Genomic DNA, 19130 nt, shown 5'->3' on the forward strand with positions numbered 1-19130 from the left:
ATATGACATTAAAGGTAAAGGTAACAAAATGAAAATTAGAGAAATCGACTCCATGAAAAATGTAAAAATATTTTGTATCAGAAGACACTATCATCAGGGTAAAAACGTAACTCACAGAATGGGACAAAATATTGCAAATCATATATCTAATAAAGGATTAATATCCAGAATATATAGAGAACTCCTAGAACTCACCACCAACCAATTTGATTCAAAATGACTTGAATAGATAATTCTCCAAAAGAGATACAAATGGCCAACATGCTCACAAAAAGGTGTCCAACATTATCAGGGAAATGCAAATTAAAGCTATAGTGAGATGCAACCTCATACCCATCGGGATGGTTACCATCAAGAAAAGGGAAAATGAGTGTGAGGAGCGTTTTCTCAGAGAAATGGGAACCCTTTGTGCGTTACTGGTGGAAATGTGAATTGGTAGAGTCATGGAAAACAGTAGGGTCTCAGGTGTTTGTACACCCCTTTTCATAGCAATATTATTCACAACAGCTAAACTGTGGAAGCAATTCAAGTGTCCATCAATGGATGAACGGATAAACCTTAAATGTTTAGCTTTTAAAAGGGAGGAAATTCTGCAATATGGTGATATGGATGAATTTTGAGGACATTATTCTAAATGAAATTAGCCAGTCATTAAAAGACATATACTGTGTGATTCCACTTATAGGAAGTCCTCAAGAGCAATGGGATCGTAAAAGCAAAAACTATACTTTGCCAGGGAATAAGGGGCACTTACTGTTTAATGAGTGGAGAGTTTCAGTTTCACAAAATGAACACGGTAGAGGGATCGTGGTGATCAGTGCACAACAATGTGAATGTACTTGATATCACTGAACTGTGCGCTTAAAATTATTAAGATGGTAAATTTTATGTTATGTGTATGCTACCACACCGACAGAAGAAGAAAATAAAAACAAAAACAAACAAACAAAAAATGCTTTGCTTGCTCTTTGATCTGGACCCGAAAGGGACGGCGCGGATTCACGTGTTGGGAGCGCGGCCCAGAAAAGGGGCAGAGCACAGAGTGCCCAACCACCTCCCCTCCCCCGACCCCAGCGCGGAGGCCTCACAGATCTGGGGCTACCGTCTTCTCCAGCTTCCCCTATCCCGGAGCAAGGAGAGTCCCTTGGCTGGCAAGTCGGTTCACAGCCAGCCCTGCGGCGCTGGAGTCTGGGGCGGGGCTCTCCTCTCTTCGCCCCCGACCCGCGCTCTCCCCGCCCCCCCCTGCGATTCTTCCGGCCTCGCGCGCCTCACCCAATCGGAGCGCGCGCCTGCCTCAGGGGCCGGGCCAGCGGCGGCTCGGAGACTGCGGGGAGCCAAGTGTTGTGCCCAGCGGCAGGTAAGGCGCACCGCGGACAAGTGAATGGGGGTCGCGGGCAGCTTTTAAGAAAACCTTTGAGCAGGAGCTTGGAAAACTTGGCCAGCGGGAGATCGGGCTCCGCCCTGCGGTCTCGGGCCCAAGGCCCAAGGCCCAAACCTCCAGGCGCCTCCTGGGCGCCTCCTCTCCAGCTCCACTGGGCCCGGAGGGGAGCAGGCTGTCCCGAGGCTTGGCTGACCCGGCATCGCGACGAGCCCTCCCGGGAAGGGGCTCCCTCAAATAGCCAAAAAGCAGACTGTTCAAAAAATTAAATCTATTTTATTTTAAAAGTGTTTATGGTTTCAGTTGCAATGTAGACGTAAGTCGGCCGGAGCTGTGTACGTGCACGTAGCTGAGCCCGTGGTTCTGTCGCGGTAGCGCGAACGTGGGCTGACAGCTCGGTCCACGCGACATGTGCGTGGCCGGGGTTCTGCTCCTCGAGTACGAATCCTGCGCAAGACCCTGAACCTCTCCTGGCCGCGCTTTCCTCTTGGGAAGCTGGAAAGTACGGGTATTTCATAGACTCTTGTGAGGGTTGCATGAATTAAGGACACTAAAAAACTAAGGCTGAGCTCCCAGCAACAGCAGGGTTAAATATATACAAAGATCTTTCCAGGTGCTGATAACCCTGAGTTGTTCGACGAAGGAATTAAGGAAGTTCACTACAAAACCGCGTAGAATAGTCAGAAATACATACATATACATATACATATACATATACATATACACGTCTAGTTACTGGGAACAGAGACAATGTAAGAACAGAAAATAAGTCTGGGCGCAAAAAAGAGTAAGTGTGTCAGTGCTGTCCGACAGAACTTTCTGTGATAGTGGAAACGTTCTATATTTAATTAACTAGCATCCATAACCATATGTGTCTCGTGGCTATCTGACAGCACAGCGCAGGTTTCTAGTTGGGTCTCATATTTGTTTCTAGGAAGGTAAACTTGGTTAGTGACATAGTTTGGTCATCTGAAAAGTAAGGCATGCTAGAGACATCTCCCCACCTCTGCTCTGGCAACCATCACTTTATTCTCTGTTTATAAGAGCTTTTAACATGTTAGAGACATAAGTTACTCCTATACGTTCTGCTTGTGTGGAAGGTTTGTGTTCAGGTCCCCTCCCCCACTTGTTAGTCATGCTGTGGAGTTCATGGGTTCCTGTAGCTCTCCAGCAGGAAGAACCGGTCTTTCAGTAACAGGGAACCAAGGTTCCCGTCTTTCTGAGAGATCAATGTCTAACAACACCTATGGGCCCCAGAATGTTCTCATCTCAACCCAGTTTTGAAACGGAGTTGCACACTGTTTGCAATTATTTGAATTAAGTTGCTTTTAAAAAACCCAGAACCATACCCTTATAAATTTGAGTACACTAGAGATTTGTTCCTTAATAAGAGTATTTTTGATTCCTGTTATCTCATTTTTTCCTGTCATATCTATCAACATCAAGATCACTTTCTTTTTTTTTTTCCCCAGTAATTAGTGATTTATCATCAATTCCAATAGAAAACAGAATTGCAGATCATAGAAAATCACAAATAAGGGCTCCTTGCTGGCCTGGTCAGTGGAACATGTGACTCTTAATCTTGGGATTTTGAGCCCAAGCTCCATGTTGGGTGTAAAGATAACTTAAAAATAAAATCTTTTTTTAATTTTTTTTTTAAATTTTTTTTTAAAGATTTTATTTATTCATTTGACAGACAGAGATGACAAGTAGGCAGAGAGGCAGGCAGAGAGAGAGGAGGAAGCAGGCTCCCCACTGAGCAGAGAGCCGGATGTGGGGCTCAATCCCAGGACACTGGGATCATGACCTGAGCCGAAGGCAGAGGCTTTAACCCACTGAGCCACCCAGGCGCCCCAAAAATAAAATCTTAAAACACCACAAATAATCTATATTAGTCATCATAACTACAATGTTGAAAAGTGGTACTTTTAAGAAAAGGGAGAAGGTTTCAAAATGCTCATAAGGAGGAACTGGAGGGAACAGAGCAAGTAGGAGTGGCAGGAAGGTTGGGAGGGGAAGAGAGTGGCTTAGGTTTGGAGAGAGTGTCCAGGAAAGCTTTCCCTCTTCAGCCCTTTTGTGTGTTTTAGCTTCAATGGCAGCTGCTTCCCTGGCTCTGACAACTCCAGCCTTGTCCCAGTTTCCTTGTGTCGGTGCCCCTGAGAGAACCAGAAAAGAAGTTAAAAACCTCCAGTGAACCAAGACAAACACTGAGAAAGCTAAACCAAAGGAGAACAAAAAAGGAGAAGTAAAGTGGGTTAGAATTACAGCGTGTCAGCACCAAAAAAGAGCCTGGGGGTCATCTAAGTTTGTCCAAGTTCATCTGTGCCCTTTCTTTTTTTCTTTTTGTGGTGCAGAAACCAACGCATGTACCTTGGCCTTGGTCAGTTTGGTGGTGGATGCCCATGCCAGGTATAGGGTTCTGGGTTCTTGAGTCACGGGCGGGCTTTTATCTCCCAGAATGATAGCTTAGTCTGAAGGGAACTTAGTGTGCTCGCTTCGGCAGCACATATACTAAAATTGGAATGAAGGGAACTTAGTGCATCACATTGTGGGGTCAAAGCTCAAACTCCAGCACTGTTTGGTAGATCTGCTGCAGTAGATGTGGGGAAAGGAGAAACCTACTTTAAATTGCTTTAAGCAGGGTTTTTATGCAAAAGTGCTGATTCTTTTTCTTTAGCTGTCTAGTGAACCACTGCATCCTGAACTATCATTTGTCATTATGTGGTAATTCAGGAACTCACTCAAGATTCTTCTGTTTGTTTTTTGTTTTTTTGTTTTTTTAAGTACCTGATCCTAGACAGACATACCATATATTTCTGGATGGGAAGACCAATGAATTCACATTAATTTAATATACAAGTTTGATACAGTTATAGGCACAGTCCCAGTAGAACTGGATTTTTTTGCTTTTTTTTTTTTTTTTTAACTTGACAAAGATGTTCTAAAATTAATCTGGAAGCCCGAGCAGGCAAGAATAGATAAGAATACTCCACAAGTTAACGAGAGAACTTGAGCTACTGGAAAACAAAAACAAATTGTTAAGCCATAGTCATATAAACAATGTATTATAGGCATGGGACTAAAGGTCAATGACACAGCAGAAAAAGTGGAAAAAAAAAAAAAAGAATAACCGTATTCATAAGATCTTATGAACGAGTCATGGGGGAAATGATGAAATAGTCCATTAATGATTTGGGAACAACTCAGCTATTTGAGGGAAAAGGGAAAAATACAGATGGAGTCTTATCTCATGCCATACACCAAAATACAACTTAGATGGATTAAAATACAAAAATAAAAAGGTTAAAACTCTAAAAAATAAAAGTGTGTCTATAAATGTTTCTAAACATAATATCAATAGTCAGAAACGTAAAGGCTTTTATTGTTTGACCATTTAAATATTAAACCCTTGAAACAAACAAACCTAAATTTCTTGCTATAGGATTAGGTCTTAGATATTTAAACTAATTTTTTTTTTAAAGATTTTATTTATTTTTTTTGACAGAGATCACAAGTAGGCAGAGAGGCAGGCAGAGAGAGAGAGAGGAGGAAGCAGGCTCCCTGCTAAGCAGAGAGCAGGATGTGGGGCTCGATCCCAGGACTCTGGGATCATGACTTGAGCCGAAGGCAGAGGCTTTAAACCACTGAGCCACCCAGGCGCCCCAGGTCTTAGATATTTAAGAATATATTAAAATATAGAATAAAATTCTCCCTGGGTTCTTTTCAAACTTTAATTAGTCTTGGCAGGACAGTGGGGAGGAGGAGAATGGTGTGATGAGCTGGGAGAGTGTAGAAAGGCAGAGCCAGATCTCTCCTGGCCGGGGGGTTGTACCTCTTGCCTTGCCATCTTATTATAAGGGGAATTGAAAGCTGGAGGGGAAGGAGCATGGGAAGGATACCCCAGTTGAAGGATCTGGCCAGGATACCTCAGTTGAATGTGCTTTATACATGAGAGTAATTCATCCTAGGTAGTAGACTACTGATACCTAATGAGATAGGATTTCTTTTTTTTTTTAATTTACTTTTTAAAATTATTTTTATTAACATATAATGTGTTATTTGCCCCAGGGAAACAGGTCTGTGAATCATCAGGCTTACACATTTCACAGCACTCACCATAGCACATACCCTCCCCAATGTCCATCACCCAGCCACCCCATCCCTACCCCCCACCCCCCAGCAACCCTCAGTTTGTTTTGTGAGATTAAGAGTCTCTTATGGTTCGTCTCCCTCCCGATCCCCTCTTGTTTCATTTTTCCCTTCCCTACCCCCCACAACCCCCCGTCCTACCTCTCAAATTCCTCATATCAGAGAGATCATATGATGATTGTGAGATAGGATTTCTCAGTGAGCTTCTGTCTCACACACGCACATTTCTCCAAGTCATTCTATGTTTTCTTTTGTTTCGCTTTCCCAGATTCTGTGGGGAAGCAGTTTATAAACAGTGTTTTGTAGACGTTTTTGATGGGAAAACTTTCCTGGAAGTTCTCATTTGAAAGGAAAGGCAAGTAGCAATGTTTCTACAAGGACAAAGGACTCAGGACAATTTAATGATTTCTCTTGAATGTGATGTGGGCACTGGAGATACACTGGAAGCGGCAGAATTGCTAGGTCGGGGTTGTGTGCATTTGGAATTGTCATAGATGTTGCAGACTGCCCTCTTACAGAGCCGATCCCCATCTGTAGGCCCCCAATAATGTCAGAGAGCGTGTTCTTCCCCACCCTTTCACCACCACCGCACCATGGCAAACATTTTGATCTCTGGCAGTGTGATGGGAGCATCTTTGCGAAATAATAATTTGCATTCTGCGATCATAAATGAGGTTGAGCGTTGTTCTTGTTATAAGAGCCTCCTGAATTCCCTTTTGTGGAAATCAGAGAACATTAGGGATGAGACCTGTCAGAGAACAGACCTTAGGGACGAAGTCCAGTCATTCAGCCTACAGATGAGGAAGCTGTTTGGACATGGTCCCTTAGCAGGACCAACACCAGTTCTCCTGTTTGTCATGGTCGCTGTCTGACAAACAGGAGGGAGTGTAAGGCAGGATCTGTAGAGGTCTCTGGAGTACTCGGGGGTTTGGCTCTAGAACCAGGAAGTCTGAAAATCACAGTGCAGTGCTGCAGTGCTGAGACTGGGAGACCAAATGCTTTTACCCACCCTGAACTTCAGGGACCCCATCTGGAAAATAGAATTGGTGTTAGCTTCTTTGCCGAGGGTCTGTGGGTTAGTGTTAATATCAAGTAGTTGATACAAGTAGGCTCACAGCTGTTATTATCCTCCTTGTATTTGTGTGTTTTGTTATCTGACTTATCCACCCACATGTAAGCTCTAAGAGAGGCTTAAAGTTCTTAAAAATATGAGTAAAGCGCTATAGAGTTTTGGGTAGGACATCTGCAGGAGAGAGCAACCGGGGGGGTGTTCTCTGGGGACACCCTGTGGTCCAGGCTGCTGCTTAACACACATCCTCGCCTAGTTCTAGCTTTTCCCCCCGACTTTGCTATTAATGTCTTCATTGTCCTTCCGAGATATGTTGTGCATAGGAAGACATCACAGGCATCCTGACTTCCTGAAATCTGAGAGGAAAGCTAACCTGCTTTGTTACTTCCTCCTTTTTAGGTTTGTCTTCTACAGGTTCCCTTTTTCATGTTTTTCAGGAATCATGAAAAGGCTCTGGGTTATTAAAGGAAAGACAGCATGCGTGCCGGGTAGGTTAGGTCATGAGACCCAATCTCAAAGCACAAAGGAGGAATGAGAAGAGGGAAGGGAAGGGAATTACTGAAAATGGGTTATTTTCAACACACAGCCTAGGTGACCATCCCAAATGTTCCTAGGGTTGTCAGGAGTCAATTTCTTTTTTTGTTTGTGTTTGTTATTTTTAATAACGGGTGTTCTTGATTTTGTTCTTCTCATTCATGGTTATCATCAGGATGTCCAACCCTTTCTATATTTTGAAGCAGAATAAGATCAAATGCAAGGGTGGGTCCAAGGACCGAGGCCACCACTGCCTTCCCTTCCCAGAGGACCTGGAGGGCCCTCCCGCCTCCCCTCCAGCTCTGGGCATCCTGTGCATCGGCTTCCTAGACATCCCACTCCAGTGAGGGGGCTGGAGAAGCTTTAATTCTCTCTCTGTCACCTCTAGTCATGCAGTTACCCTGCCATTGCCTGCCTGAGTCTTAGTTGAAATAAAGGGGCAGTTCTAACAGTGCTGACAAATGAATGAGAAGGCTCATTTTTATAGGCCTCTTGGTTCTACTCTCAGTTCTCATGTCTCTCCTGTGTGCCTGTTTGCTCCTTCTTTCCTCCTCCTTCATGCTATGGGTTCAGAGTAGCCTGTTAAACTGTTCTTTTAACATAATACATTTAAGTCCTCTGGAAAGTCATCTAGGAGGAAGAAAAAGATGTTTTTCCTACTGCCTTGCTTGTCTCCATACAAGAAAGGCAGATCTGGGGCTCCTGGGTGGCTCAGTCAGTTAAGGGAACCTCTCGATCTCAGCTCTTGATCTCAGGAGGTTATGAGTTTGAGCCTCATGTTAAAAAAAAAAAAAAAAGAAAAAAGAAAAAAAAGAAAGGCAGATCCAAAGCTATCCCTTCCAAGCACCAACTTTGGGACAAGCACCATTCTTTTAAGTACACATAGGCATTATAGTTACAGTCACTCTTCCAGTATAGGGGATGGACCTTCAGGGTTGGAAATGTCCTTCTTTAGAAACATCATTGGCATAGGACATCCCAGCCTCCACCAGCCTCAGAATCAGACACTGGCCTGGGTACCATTACTGGAGGGGTAAATGTGGTGGAGGCATTTGGGGACGATAGGGCCAGTGGGATAATAGGTAGTGTGGGAGATGGGCGCCTGAGTGGCTCAGTTGGTTAAGCGTCCAGCTCTTCGTTTTGGCTGGGGTCATGATCTCAGGGTCATGGGATCAAGCTCTATGGTCGGCTTTGTACTCAGTTGTGAGTCTGCTTGAGATTGTCTCTCTCTCTCTCTCTCTTCCCCCCTCCCCCCCCCACTTGTGCGCTCTTTTTCTCTCTAAAATAAATGAAATCTTAAAAAAAAAAATAAGAGTGTGGGAGAAAGTGGGATGGCAAAGGGAGTGTCTGCGTGGAGTCTGGGGCAGGTGTCATCAGAGTCCTAACCTCTGCTTTTGTCTTCACAGCCACGGAAGTAGGAGAACAAGATGAATGCGGAGGTGAGTGCTTTCAAAGGACCGGTTTAAGGACTGCTTTTCTTGCATTTTTCCTCATTCTTCCTTCACTGAGTTTCTTCTCTCCCTACAGAACTTTCAAAAACATTGGCATAAACTTGAAAACGTTTCCCTTCCTGCCTGCCGACGTGCACATGGCTCTGGGCGATATGGAAAAATTGGGCCCTTCTGCATTCTTATCTGTGTCTGACCAGCTTTAGTTAGATTGGAATTTACTGATTGTACCTCAAGCTGAAATAACACTGAAGGGCTGGGGCTGGAGTGGGCAGCAGGGTGTAGGGGTGCTGGGCCTAGAGCCTTACTTTGTGTTATTCTGGGGACATTTAATGTCTGCTTACTATGACATTTCTCTGCATTGTCTCCTAGGGGCTCTCAGTTGTACTATCCCTGTTCTTTGATCTGCTGAGATTTCCAGTCACTTTGCCCTTTTGTTTTTTCCTGACTGATCAGCTCCTTCCTGCCTTTACTCCTCTCCAAGAGGAGAGGATCACCCTTGGTCCGATGTCCCCAACTGCTTTTCCTCTTCTCCCATTGATCCACACACCAAACCCAGGACAGTGGCCTTGGGTGAGTGGCACAGCTTCGTGCTGTTGGCAGCTGGCAAATGTGTCCAGACCCTCATGGGGTGCTCAGCACAGCCCCCCACCCCCGGCCTCTGCGGAGCTGCAGGCGGCCCCCTTTCCCATTGCCCTGAACGGCCAGCTCCCGTCTTCTCATTCCTCCCGGCTCCCTCCTCACTCTTAGTACCTGGACCACTTCCTACTTTACAGAGAAAAATGAGAACCATCAGACATCATCTCTCTCAATTCCTGCCTTCCCATTTGTCTTACTCCTCTTGTCACAGTGAAAGGGATGTTTATCAGTGAGAGAGCTCCAGGCTGTGAGTGTAGGAAAACCCAACTTCATGTGTTTTTCACCTGGGAAGTCCCATTGGAGGGCAGTCTTCAGGGCTGGCTGATCCACTGGCCCGGCGATCGTCATGATCCAGGATCATGTCATCTCTCTGCTCTTTGTCCACATGTTAGCTTTCCCCTGGAGACGGTGCCCCAATGGCTATAGGATGGCTGCCAGCCGCAGTTGAGGCGACGTGCTTCCTCATTCACTTTGAGCAGGAGAAGGAGGCAGCTTCCTGCAGCTCTCCCAGATAAGCAGGGACCTCTGTTTTATAAAGTAACACCCAATGCCTTCTCAGGTCTTAGTGGCAAGAATTATGTCACATGCCCACTCCTGGACTAGTTACTGGGTTAGAGGAGCTAAAATTTTGCCAATTGGCTTATACTAACCAGGCCCCCCCGAAGCAGCTTACCCCCATGCCTGGGCTGGATAGAGGAAGAAGAAAGGAGAGTGGGCCTATCGTACCCAGTGTCCCTAGAAACCCCTGTCCACACTCTGAATAGCAAATTCTGTTGCCTCTGCAGACCTCACCCTGCCTCCCTAATTATCTCCTTTACCAGCTGCATTGTTACCCTCATTTTTGCTGACTCATTCTGACTCATATTTCCAAAGGCTTTATTTTCTTTTTTTAAAGATTTATTTATTTATAGAGAGAGAGCACAGGTGGGGGAAGAGGGAGAGGGAGAATTCTGGAGCAGACTCCCCACCGAGTGCAGAGCCCGACGCGGGGCTTGATCCCTGGACCCTGAGATCCTGACCTGAGCTAAAACCAAGAGTCGGCTGCTTAACCAACTGAGCCATGCGGGCTCCCCTCAAAATGCTTTAGTTCTTACTTTATTCAGAAAAAAACACATGTGACATTTTGTTAAGCTGCTATAATCCTGTTTTTCTCGTGTCTTTCGAAGGGAGGCTTCTTGAAAGAGATGTCCGTAGGTAATTTCTCCATTTCTTCCTCTGTCCAAGTCATTCTCAACCTACTGCAGTCAGGTGTCTTTCTTAGTGAAATTCATCTTAAATAATAATTTTTACAAAATTATTTTTGTAATAATCTCAATACACATACATAGTACAAAGCTCAAAAGCCACAAAATGGTAAAAGTCCAAAGTGAGTCTCCTACTGACTGATCCTACTAGCCTACTGGCCTTCCCCACTTTAGGGCTGACTTCCTTTAAGCACTTTCTGGTGCCTCTGACCCCTTATGTGAAGGGCCTTGTGACTCACTCAAATTCTCATGGAGTTCTGAAGAAAAATTAGAAACTTTGCATTGATAGTGAGCTTATACAGCCTGGCCTGGTAACAGTCCCCCCAGTCATCAGTTACCCCTTCTTTCCTGTCACTTTGACCCTTCCTTCTTGGATGGCTTTTTCCTCTCAACCTTTGAAAACATTCCTAGGCCTTGGGTTCCCCTTTAACCATCCCCACTTCTCTTCTGCCTTAAACGCCCATCGTTCAGTGTCTGTGACCACTTTCTCACTTCCCTTTTATGTCAGCTTCACTGCTTCTGACTTGGTTCTCACTGTTCCACCAAAACTTTGCAAGGAAGGGTCACCAGTAGCATCCCTATTGCCAGATTTGGTGGAAAGTTCCTTTTTGAAGCATTTGACCCTGTTGGCCATGTTCTTCATGTAGTTCCTATGTTGTCCCAGGGTTTCTGCCTAGCTCTCTGCTCACGTCTTCTCAGACTCTTAGGCTTGTGGTCTGCCTGCTTTTGAAAGCTTTGAAAGTTAATGAGATACTCCTCCTCCTGCCCATCGTCCTGGGTTGCTCATCTGATCCCACAGTTTTTGTTAGTCGTATGCTTAGGAATGTCCCCAGTGGATTTGTTCGACCACATACTACTCCCCACCTCCAGATCTGCCCACGAGAAGCCTGGATTGCTCCTCTCCACTGAGAGGTTCTCCAGGTGCTCCAACTCTTTCCAAAACAAGCTGGACCTGCTGTTTTTCTGCTGCCCCAAATAAGCTCCCCAGGGAATAGCACCATAGTCACCTGTGTGCGTGGCCTGGAAGCTTGACATCCTCCTCCCTCCTTTCCCACGCTCCATGCTGTAAATCCCGTTTTCTTGACTTAGTCACTAAAATGGAAGTGTAACAGTACACTGTACCAGACTTTAGACTCGGCTTGATGGCGTTAATGGTAAAAAAAATTATAGATATGGTACTTGTACTCATGGGATTTGCCGGTAAGTGAGACCATAATACCTTCCAAATCTTTTTCTTGCTTGACTTTCTGCCTCCTTGTCCCTTCCTCACTTCCAGTACTTACTCTCCTTTCCTTTCCTTACCCTCCTCTAGGTCATTCTCTCTCCCTCTTGGGGGGCAGAGGACACCTCAAGCATAGAAGGTACTCCTCAGCCCCGGTTCGTGACGTGTGGTCCTTGCTGGTGTGTGCAGGGCTCCTCTCTTGTATTTATTTTCTGATTCCTTGTGGTCTTTATCCTTGTTCTCCCCTTTCCAAGACAGCTATGCTATTGTCCTATTGGATTAAATGATTACCTTCTTGTTTCCGTGTATTCATGAAAGTATATGTTACAGTTTTTGTACAAATAGCCTTTACATTTACATTTCGTAAAATGTGTTTTTTGTTTTTGTTTTTGTTTTTTTGGTGCACAAGTTGTGTGCATTAAAGCACATGCATCAGTTTGCATAGCCATTACCACAATCAGGATTTAAACCCTCACTCCGAAATACTCCTTGCTTTCGTTGCTCCTCACCGCGAGCCCCTGGCAACCACTGTGTAGTACACTTTTAATTTCACTAATTGTATTACTGTGTAATGGTTTTAGCTTGTTCTCTTTCTTATTTTTTCCACTCAGGACTACATTTTCAAGATAAAACAAAGAGTTAATTTGCTGCACAGTACCCCATGCTGTGCATAATTTAATCCTCACAAGACACCTATGAGCAAGATGCTATTATCACCTCTGTTTTGTAGATGAAGGAAATGAGGGTTAAGTAGCTTGCTCAAGGCATGGGGTCTTGGGGGCAGAGTGGTCATGCAAGCTCTGATGTCTGACTCTGTGAATGCCTGTCTTCTTGTGCATGTTCAGCTAATCTTTTTTTTTTTTTTTTAAGATTTTATTTATTAGAGAGAGTGAGGGAGAGCATGAGAGGGGAGAAGGTCAGGGGGAGAAGCAGACTCCCCGCAGAGCTGGGAGCCCGATTCGGGACTCGATCCCGAGACTCTGGGATCATGACCTGAGCCAAAGGCAGTGGCTTAACCAACTGAGCCACCCAGGTGCCTAGGTCAGCTAATGTTGTCCATGCAGTTCATTTCTGCTACATGAAAATTTTCTCAGGTCTTTCTTTCTGGAAGTGATACCTCCTTCTCATTAACTCCCATTGCTCTTTAACTCTTTTTTTGTTACCTGCCATTCTCTGACATCTAATATAGCTCTCTGTCTGTCTTACTCATCTTAGCATACCCGCAGCACCTGGTGTGATGCCTCATATGTTGTTTGTACTCACCAGATGGCGGTCATCATTTAGTCAGATGATCGGATTGTTCAGAAACTGTTCAGTAGTCTTGTAATGCACTCCAGAACTTAGACGGACTAGTGAAAATGCAGAGGAAGGAAATCACATGCCAGAAAATTTCAGGGAAGACTTGCTGTGGCTCAGAGTCTAGCTGGAGTAGAAGGGTGGAGAGGGATTTTCAGCCTCAGCTAGTCTGATCTCAGAGGAAGTCTGTTGAATACATGAACAACTCCAAGGACTTCGAGCCTTTCAAGCTGGGCCCCTTAGGGAATTCGTGGAGCCACTGGCCTTTGCCCAGAAGATCAAAGCAGAGCCAGCCAGGTGGGGTGGATGGTTGGCACCTGGCACAGAAGATTGTGATCCAGGTCACAATGAGATGGCCAGGTGGAAATTGGAAATGACCAGCTGGCATTTCTTCTTAGCTGGAGCTTGGAGGAAAGGATGGCTCACAGCTCGGGATTTTGGAGTCCTCAGCATAAAGGTGGTCATGGAAACCTTAGGAATGAAGGGATCCCCTGTCCCTGAAATCCAGGGATAAGGGGAAGAGAAAAGAACAGAGGGACAAGGATTGATCCCTGGGAAGTACGCACATCCAGAGGGCAGGGTGAAGAAGGAAAGTGGTGAACTGTGAAAAGAAAACCTTGGGCGCCTGTGTGGCTCAGTGGGTTAAACCTCTGTCAGCTCAGGTCATGATCTCAGAGTCCTGGGATCGGGCTGTCCGCTCAGTGGGGAGCCTGCTTCCCCCTCTCTCTCTCTGCCTGCCTCTCTGCCTACTTGCGACCTCTCTCTGTCAAATAAATAAATAAAATCTTTTAATTTAAAAAAGAAAGAAAGAAAGAAAGAAAACCTCAGTACGAGGTGAGAGAAGCCAAGAAAGGAGGGAAAGTCCAATTAAGTTTTAAATATATCTGAGGTCCAGGGGAGTGCAGCTGGGAAAAAAGCCTTGAATTTATCAATGAAAAGATGGTTTGTGATGAAGCAGAGAGTCGTGGCAGTGGAAACCGGGTTACAGCTGGGCCAGAAAGTGTGAGTGGAAGCAGGAGTTGTAGCCTGGAGGTGTGAGGAGTCAAACGATTAGGGTCAGTGGACTGGACAATCAGGGGCAGGAGGTCCTCAGGGTGGGGCAGCAGAAGATTCTGGGCACTGTAGAGAGACCCCTAGGTAGGGAGATGGGAGTAAGCAGAGTCCACAAGCTGTAGAGTTCCAGTCTGCTTGGAGCATCCCTTGGATGTATGTATCTATTTTAAGTGTTTTTATTTTGGATAACTAATATATCCACATGATTCAAAATTTTAAAGAATTTAGGGGGGGAAAAAAAGATTTCTGAAAAGTCCTCTTCCCTCCCAGCTACTCTGGTTCTCATGCTCCCAGGCAAACAGAGTTAACTAGTTTATTGGCTGTCCTTTCAGAGAGATTCTTTTTTTTTTTTTTTTTTTAAAGATTTTATTTATTTATTTGACAGAGCGAGATCACAAGTAGACAGAGAGGCAGGCAGAGAGAGAGAGAGAGAGGGAAGCAGGCTCCCTGCTGAGCAGAGAGCCCGACGCGGGACTCGATCCCAGGAACCTGAGATCATGACCTGAGCCGAAGGCAGCGGCTTAACCCACTGAGCCACCCAGGCGCCCTTTCAGAGAGATTCTAAATGTATACCACAAATACTTCTTTTCTCTCCAGCTGTCCCCTCCTTCTTTTGCACAAACTGTGTTACACTGATCTGTGTCTTGCTTTTCTCACCTAACAATCTATCTTGGAGCTCAGTCCCTTTAAATACATAAAGAACTTCCTTGTTCTTTTCTATAGTGGTGTGATATTTCATTGTAAGGACATACCATAATGTACATAGCCAGGCATTAACAATATATATCTTATTTGCTATTTTCTGCTATTACAGGTAAGGCTGCAGTAAACCTAAGTCTTTTCATTGTGTATCTCTGTAGGATGCATTCTTAGTAACAGATTTACTAGACCACAGAGTATTCACATAAGTACTTTCCAAGTTGTTCTCCACAAAAGTTGCACATTTTTCTCTCCCTCTTGCATTGTATGAATACACCTGTTTTTCCACACTCACCAATGTGTTGTTAAACTTTTTGATCCTTGTAAACAGTGGATGAAAAACATTAGGTTATTCTTCCTGACTATTTGGAATCTCCTTTTCCCCTGCCAGAGTGGTGGTCCATCACTCGTCCTCATGTCCTTACCCCCTGAAGTTCCTCAAAAATTATTTTATTTTTTAGTTTATTTATTTTATGTTTAGTTTATTTTATATTTTATTTATTTTTATTTTTAAATTTAATTTTATTTTTTCAGTGTTCCAAGATTCATTGTTTATGCACCACACCCAGTGCTCCATGCAATACGTGCCCTCCTTAATACCTACCACCAGGCTCACCTAACTCCCCATGTCTCTGCCCTCCAAAACCCTCAGTTTGTTTCTCAGAGTCCACAGTCTCTCATGGTTTGTCTCCCTCTCCCATTTCCCCCACTTCACTTTTCCTTTCCTTCTTCCGTGTTATTCCTCATGTTCCATAAGTAAGTGAAACCATATGATAATTGGCTCTCTCTGCTTGACTTATTTCACTCAGCATAATCTCCTTCAGTCCTGGCCATGTTGATACAAAAGTTGGGTATTCATCCTTTCTGATGGAGGCATAGTACTCCATTGTATATATGGACCACATCTTCTTTATCAGTTCGTCTGTTGAAGGGCATCTTGTTTCTTTCCACAGTTTGGTGACTGTGGCCGTTGGTGCTATGAACATTGGGGTACAGATGGCCCTTCTTTTCACTACATCTGTTTCTTTGGGGTAAATACCCAGTAGTGCAATTGCAGGGTCATAGGGTAGCTCTATTTTTAATTTCTTAAGGAATCTCCACACTGTTTTCCAAAGTGGCTGCACCAACTTGCATTCCCACCAACAGTGTAGAAGGGTTCCCCTTTCTCCACATCCTCTCCAACACTTGCTGTTTACTGTCTTGTTGATTTTGGCGATTCTAACTGGTATAAGGTGGTATCTCAATGTGGTTTTGATTTGAATCCCCTGATTGCTAATGACGATGAACATTTTTTCATGTGTCTGTTAGCCATTTGTATGTCTTCTTTGGAGAAGTGTCTGTTCCTATCTTCTACCCATTTTTTGACATGATTTATCTGTTTTTTGAGTGTTGAGTGTGAGGAGTTCTTAACAGATCTTGGATATCAGCCCTTTGTCTTTAGTGTCATTTGCAAATATCTTCTCCCATTATGTGGGTTGCCTCTTTGTGTTGTTGACTGTTTCCTTTGCTGTGCAAAAGTTTTGATCTTGATGAAGTCCCAAAAGTTCGTTTTTGCTTTTGTTTCCTTTGCCTTTGGAGACACATCTTGAAAGAAGTTGCTGTGGCTGATGTCGAAGAGGTTACTGCCTATATTCTTCTCTAGGGTTTTGATAGATTCCTGCCTCATGTTGACGTCTTTTATCCAGTTCGAGTTTATCTTTGTGCATGGTGTAAGAAAATGGTCGAGTTTCATTCCTCTATACAAAGCTGTCCAATTTTCGCAGCATCATTTATTGAAGAGACTGTCTTTTTTCCATTGGATATTTTTTCCTGCTTTATCGAATATTATTTGACCATAGAGTTGTGGGTCCATATCTGGGCTCTCTACTCCGTTCCACTGGTCTATGTGTCTGCTTTTGTGCCCGTACCATGCTGTCTTGGTGATCACAGCTTTGTAGTAAAGCTTGAAATTAGGCAACATGATGCCCCAGTTTTGTTTTTCTTTTTCAACATTTCCTTAGCAATTTGGGGTCTTTTCTGGTTCCACACGAATTTTAGGATTGTTTGTTCTAGCACTTTGAAAAAATGCCGGTGGAATTTTGATCGGGATGGCATTGAAAGTATAGATTGCTCTGGCTTGTATACACATTTTAACAATATTTATTCTTCCAATCCATGAGCATGGAATGCTCAGTGTAGTGCCAGGGTGGTTCAGTCAGTTAAGGGTCTGCTTTCAGCTCGGTTCATGATCTCAGGGTCCTGGGATCAAGTCCTGCATCGGGCTCCCTGCTTAGTGAGGAGTGTCCTCCCTCTGCATCTCCCCACTGCTTGAGCCTGCGTGTGCGCTATCTCTCTCTCTCTCTAGCAATAAATAAAATCTTAAAAAAAGAAGACAATACTTTTATAAAATTAGTTATCCTAGGAATCATTTCACATTATAAGAAAATTTCAGACCAGTAACTTTCATGAGCATAAATGCAAACATTTTAAATAAGATTTTAGCAAATAGAATCATCAGTATATAAAAAAGATATTGCAAGGCCAAGTGAGGTTTATCCTAGGAATGAAAGGTATTACTGTATTAATAGATTTTAAGAAAAGTTTAAATGATCACATCAGTAGACTCAGAAAAGGCATTTGAGAAAACTAGACCATTTATAATTTTTTAAAAATCTCAGCAAAATATGAATAGAAAATATTCACATCCTGATAAAGGGTATCTACAAAAAAAATCTACATTTAACATCATTTCCCATGTTAAAGACCCAGTGTTTTCTCCCTGAGATTAAAAATGAGGCAAGAATGTCTGTTCCCACTAATCTAAGTCAGAATCATAGTGGAAGACCTACCAGTGCAATAAGGTAAGAAAATTGAATAAAGCACTTCAGATTGAGAAGGAAGAAGTGAAACCATCTCTATTTATGTTTGACTTATGGTCTGTGTAGAAAATCTGACTCAATATACAAAAATCAATTATATATTTGCAATAAACAGTTTAGAAGTGGAAGCTATAAAATAAAAACTATTTACAGTAGCACTAAAAATCACAAATACTTAGGTATAAATTTAACAAAACAAGATTCATACACTGAAAATGACAGAATAAAAGAAATCAAAGAAGAACATATGAGGATATATACCATGTTCATGAATTTGAAGATTCACTATCCCAAGTTGTTTGTTTTTTTCCCAGACTAATCTATAGAGTCAATGTAATCCCATTCAAAATCCTGGCAGAATTTTTCTTTTTGTTAGAAATTGACAAGTTGATGGTAAAACTTTTATGTAAAGGCAGAACAACAGTTTTGGAAAAGAAGGGAAAAAAGTTGGAAGGTTGACAGTAACTGATTTTAAAACTTACTATAAAACTGTGACAATTGAGACAATATCACAAAGGTGCAAAGGGATTAGAGTGGAAAAAAAAGTTGTTCTCAATAAATTTTTGTTGGAACAATTGGATATCATACGCAAAGAGGGGGAAAAGCTTGTTATGGCTTCCAGAGCAGATGGTACGTGAGCTGGGCGTGAAGTCTGGGTGTATTTACATACAAGCCTGGCATACCTCTGCCTCACTGTGGACAGTTGATTCAGCCTGTGGAAAACACATTCGAGAGGCTGCCTCTCTACCTAAAAATGTTTTTAAAAGAACCTTGATTCATACCTTACACCATATACAAAAACTAATACAAATGAGAACATAAAGTAACTAAAACTTTAAGCCTTCAACTGTAAAACCGCTGAGAGGACGCATAGGAGAAAGTCTTTGTGTCTTTGTGTTAGCCAGAAGAATGATACATTAAATTTTTTTGATAACTTGGACTTCATCAAAATTAAGACTTCAAGCTCCTCGAAAGACTAAGATCTTAAGAAAATGAAAAGACATGCTACGGACTGGAAGCTGTTTGCAAATTACAAATTTGACAAATGAATTCAGTATAAAAAATACATAAAGAACTCTAAAAACTCACATAATAAGAAAACAACCGAATAGAAGTTTGCAAATGATTTGGATAGACACATCACCAGTGTAGATATACAGATGGCAGATAAGCAAATGAAACAGCCCTTAACATCACTAGTTATTATGGAAATGTAAGTAGAAGCCACGGATACCACAACATACCAATTATAATGGCTAGAATGAAAAGGAGGAGAAAAACCTGATAGTACTAGATGTTGGTGAGAAGAAAACCTGATAGAACTAGATGTTGGTGGAACCCCGACATTGGGCATGAGAATGCAAAATAGTACATAGAGTCATTACAGGATTCACTTTGGTAAACAGTTTGGCAATTTCTCATAAAGTTAAATCTACGTGTGACATAAAACCCAGCAAACATAACATATGATTTACTCTAAGTCTCAAACACATCACTTAACATATGACCCAGCACTCTTATACCCAGGTATTTACCCAAGT

At 43.2% G+C, this 19130-nt stretch overlaps 1 protein-coding gene across 1 annotated transcript in view; it reads left to right on the plus strand.

Annotated features, from left to right (window-relative positions):
* The first annotated feature begins 1291 nt into the window (after positions 1-1291).
* Positions 1292-19130, plus strand: part of BLVRA (biliverdin reductase A) — a 38648-nt gene continuing 20809 nt past the window's right edge. Inside the window, exons 1-2 of the mRNA XM_032874983.1 lie at positions 1292-1357; positions 8537-8569. Of these exons, the coding sequence (XP_032730874.1) occupies positions 8558-8569 (12 nt within the window). The 5' untranslated portion in view covers positions 1292-1357; positions 8537-8557. The remainder of the gene's footprint in view (positions 1358-8536; positions 8570-19130) is intronic.

This window comes from Lontra canadensis, unplaced genomic scaffold (assembly GCF_010015895.1).
Source record: "Lontra canadensis isolate GAN:19392208 unplaced genomic scaffold, GSC_riverotter_1.0 scaffold54, whole genome shotgun sequence".
NCBI classification, from domain to species: domain Eukaryota; kingdom Metazoa; phylum Chordata; class Mammalia; order Carnivora; family Mustelidae; genus Lontra; species Lontra canadensis.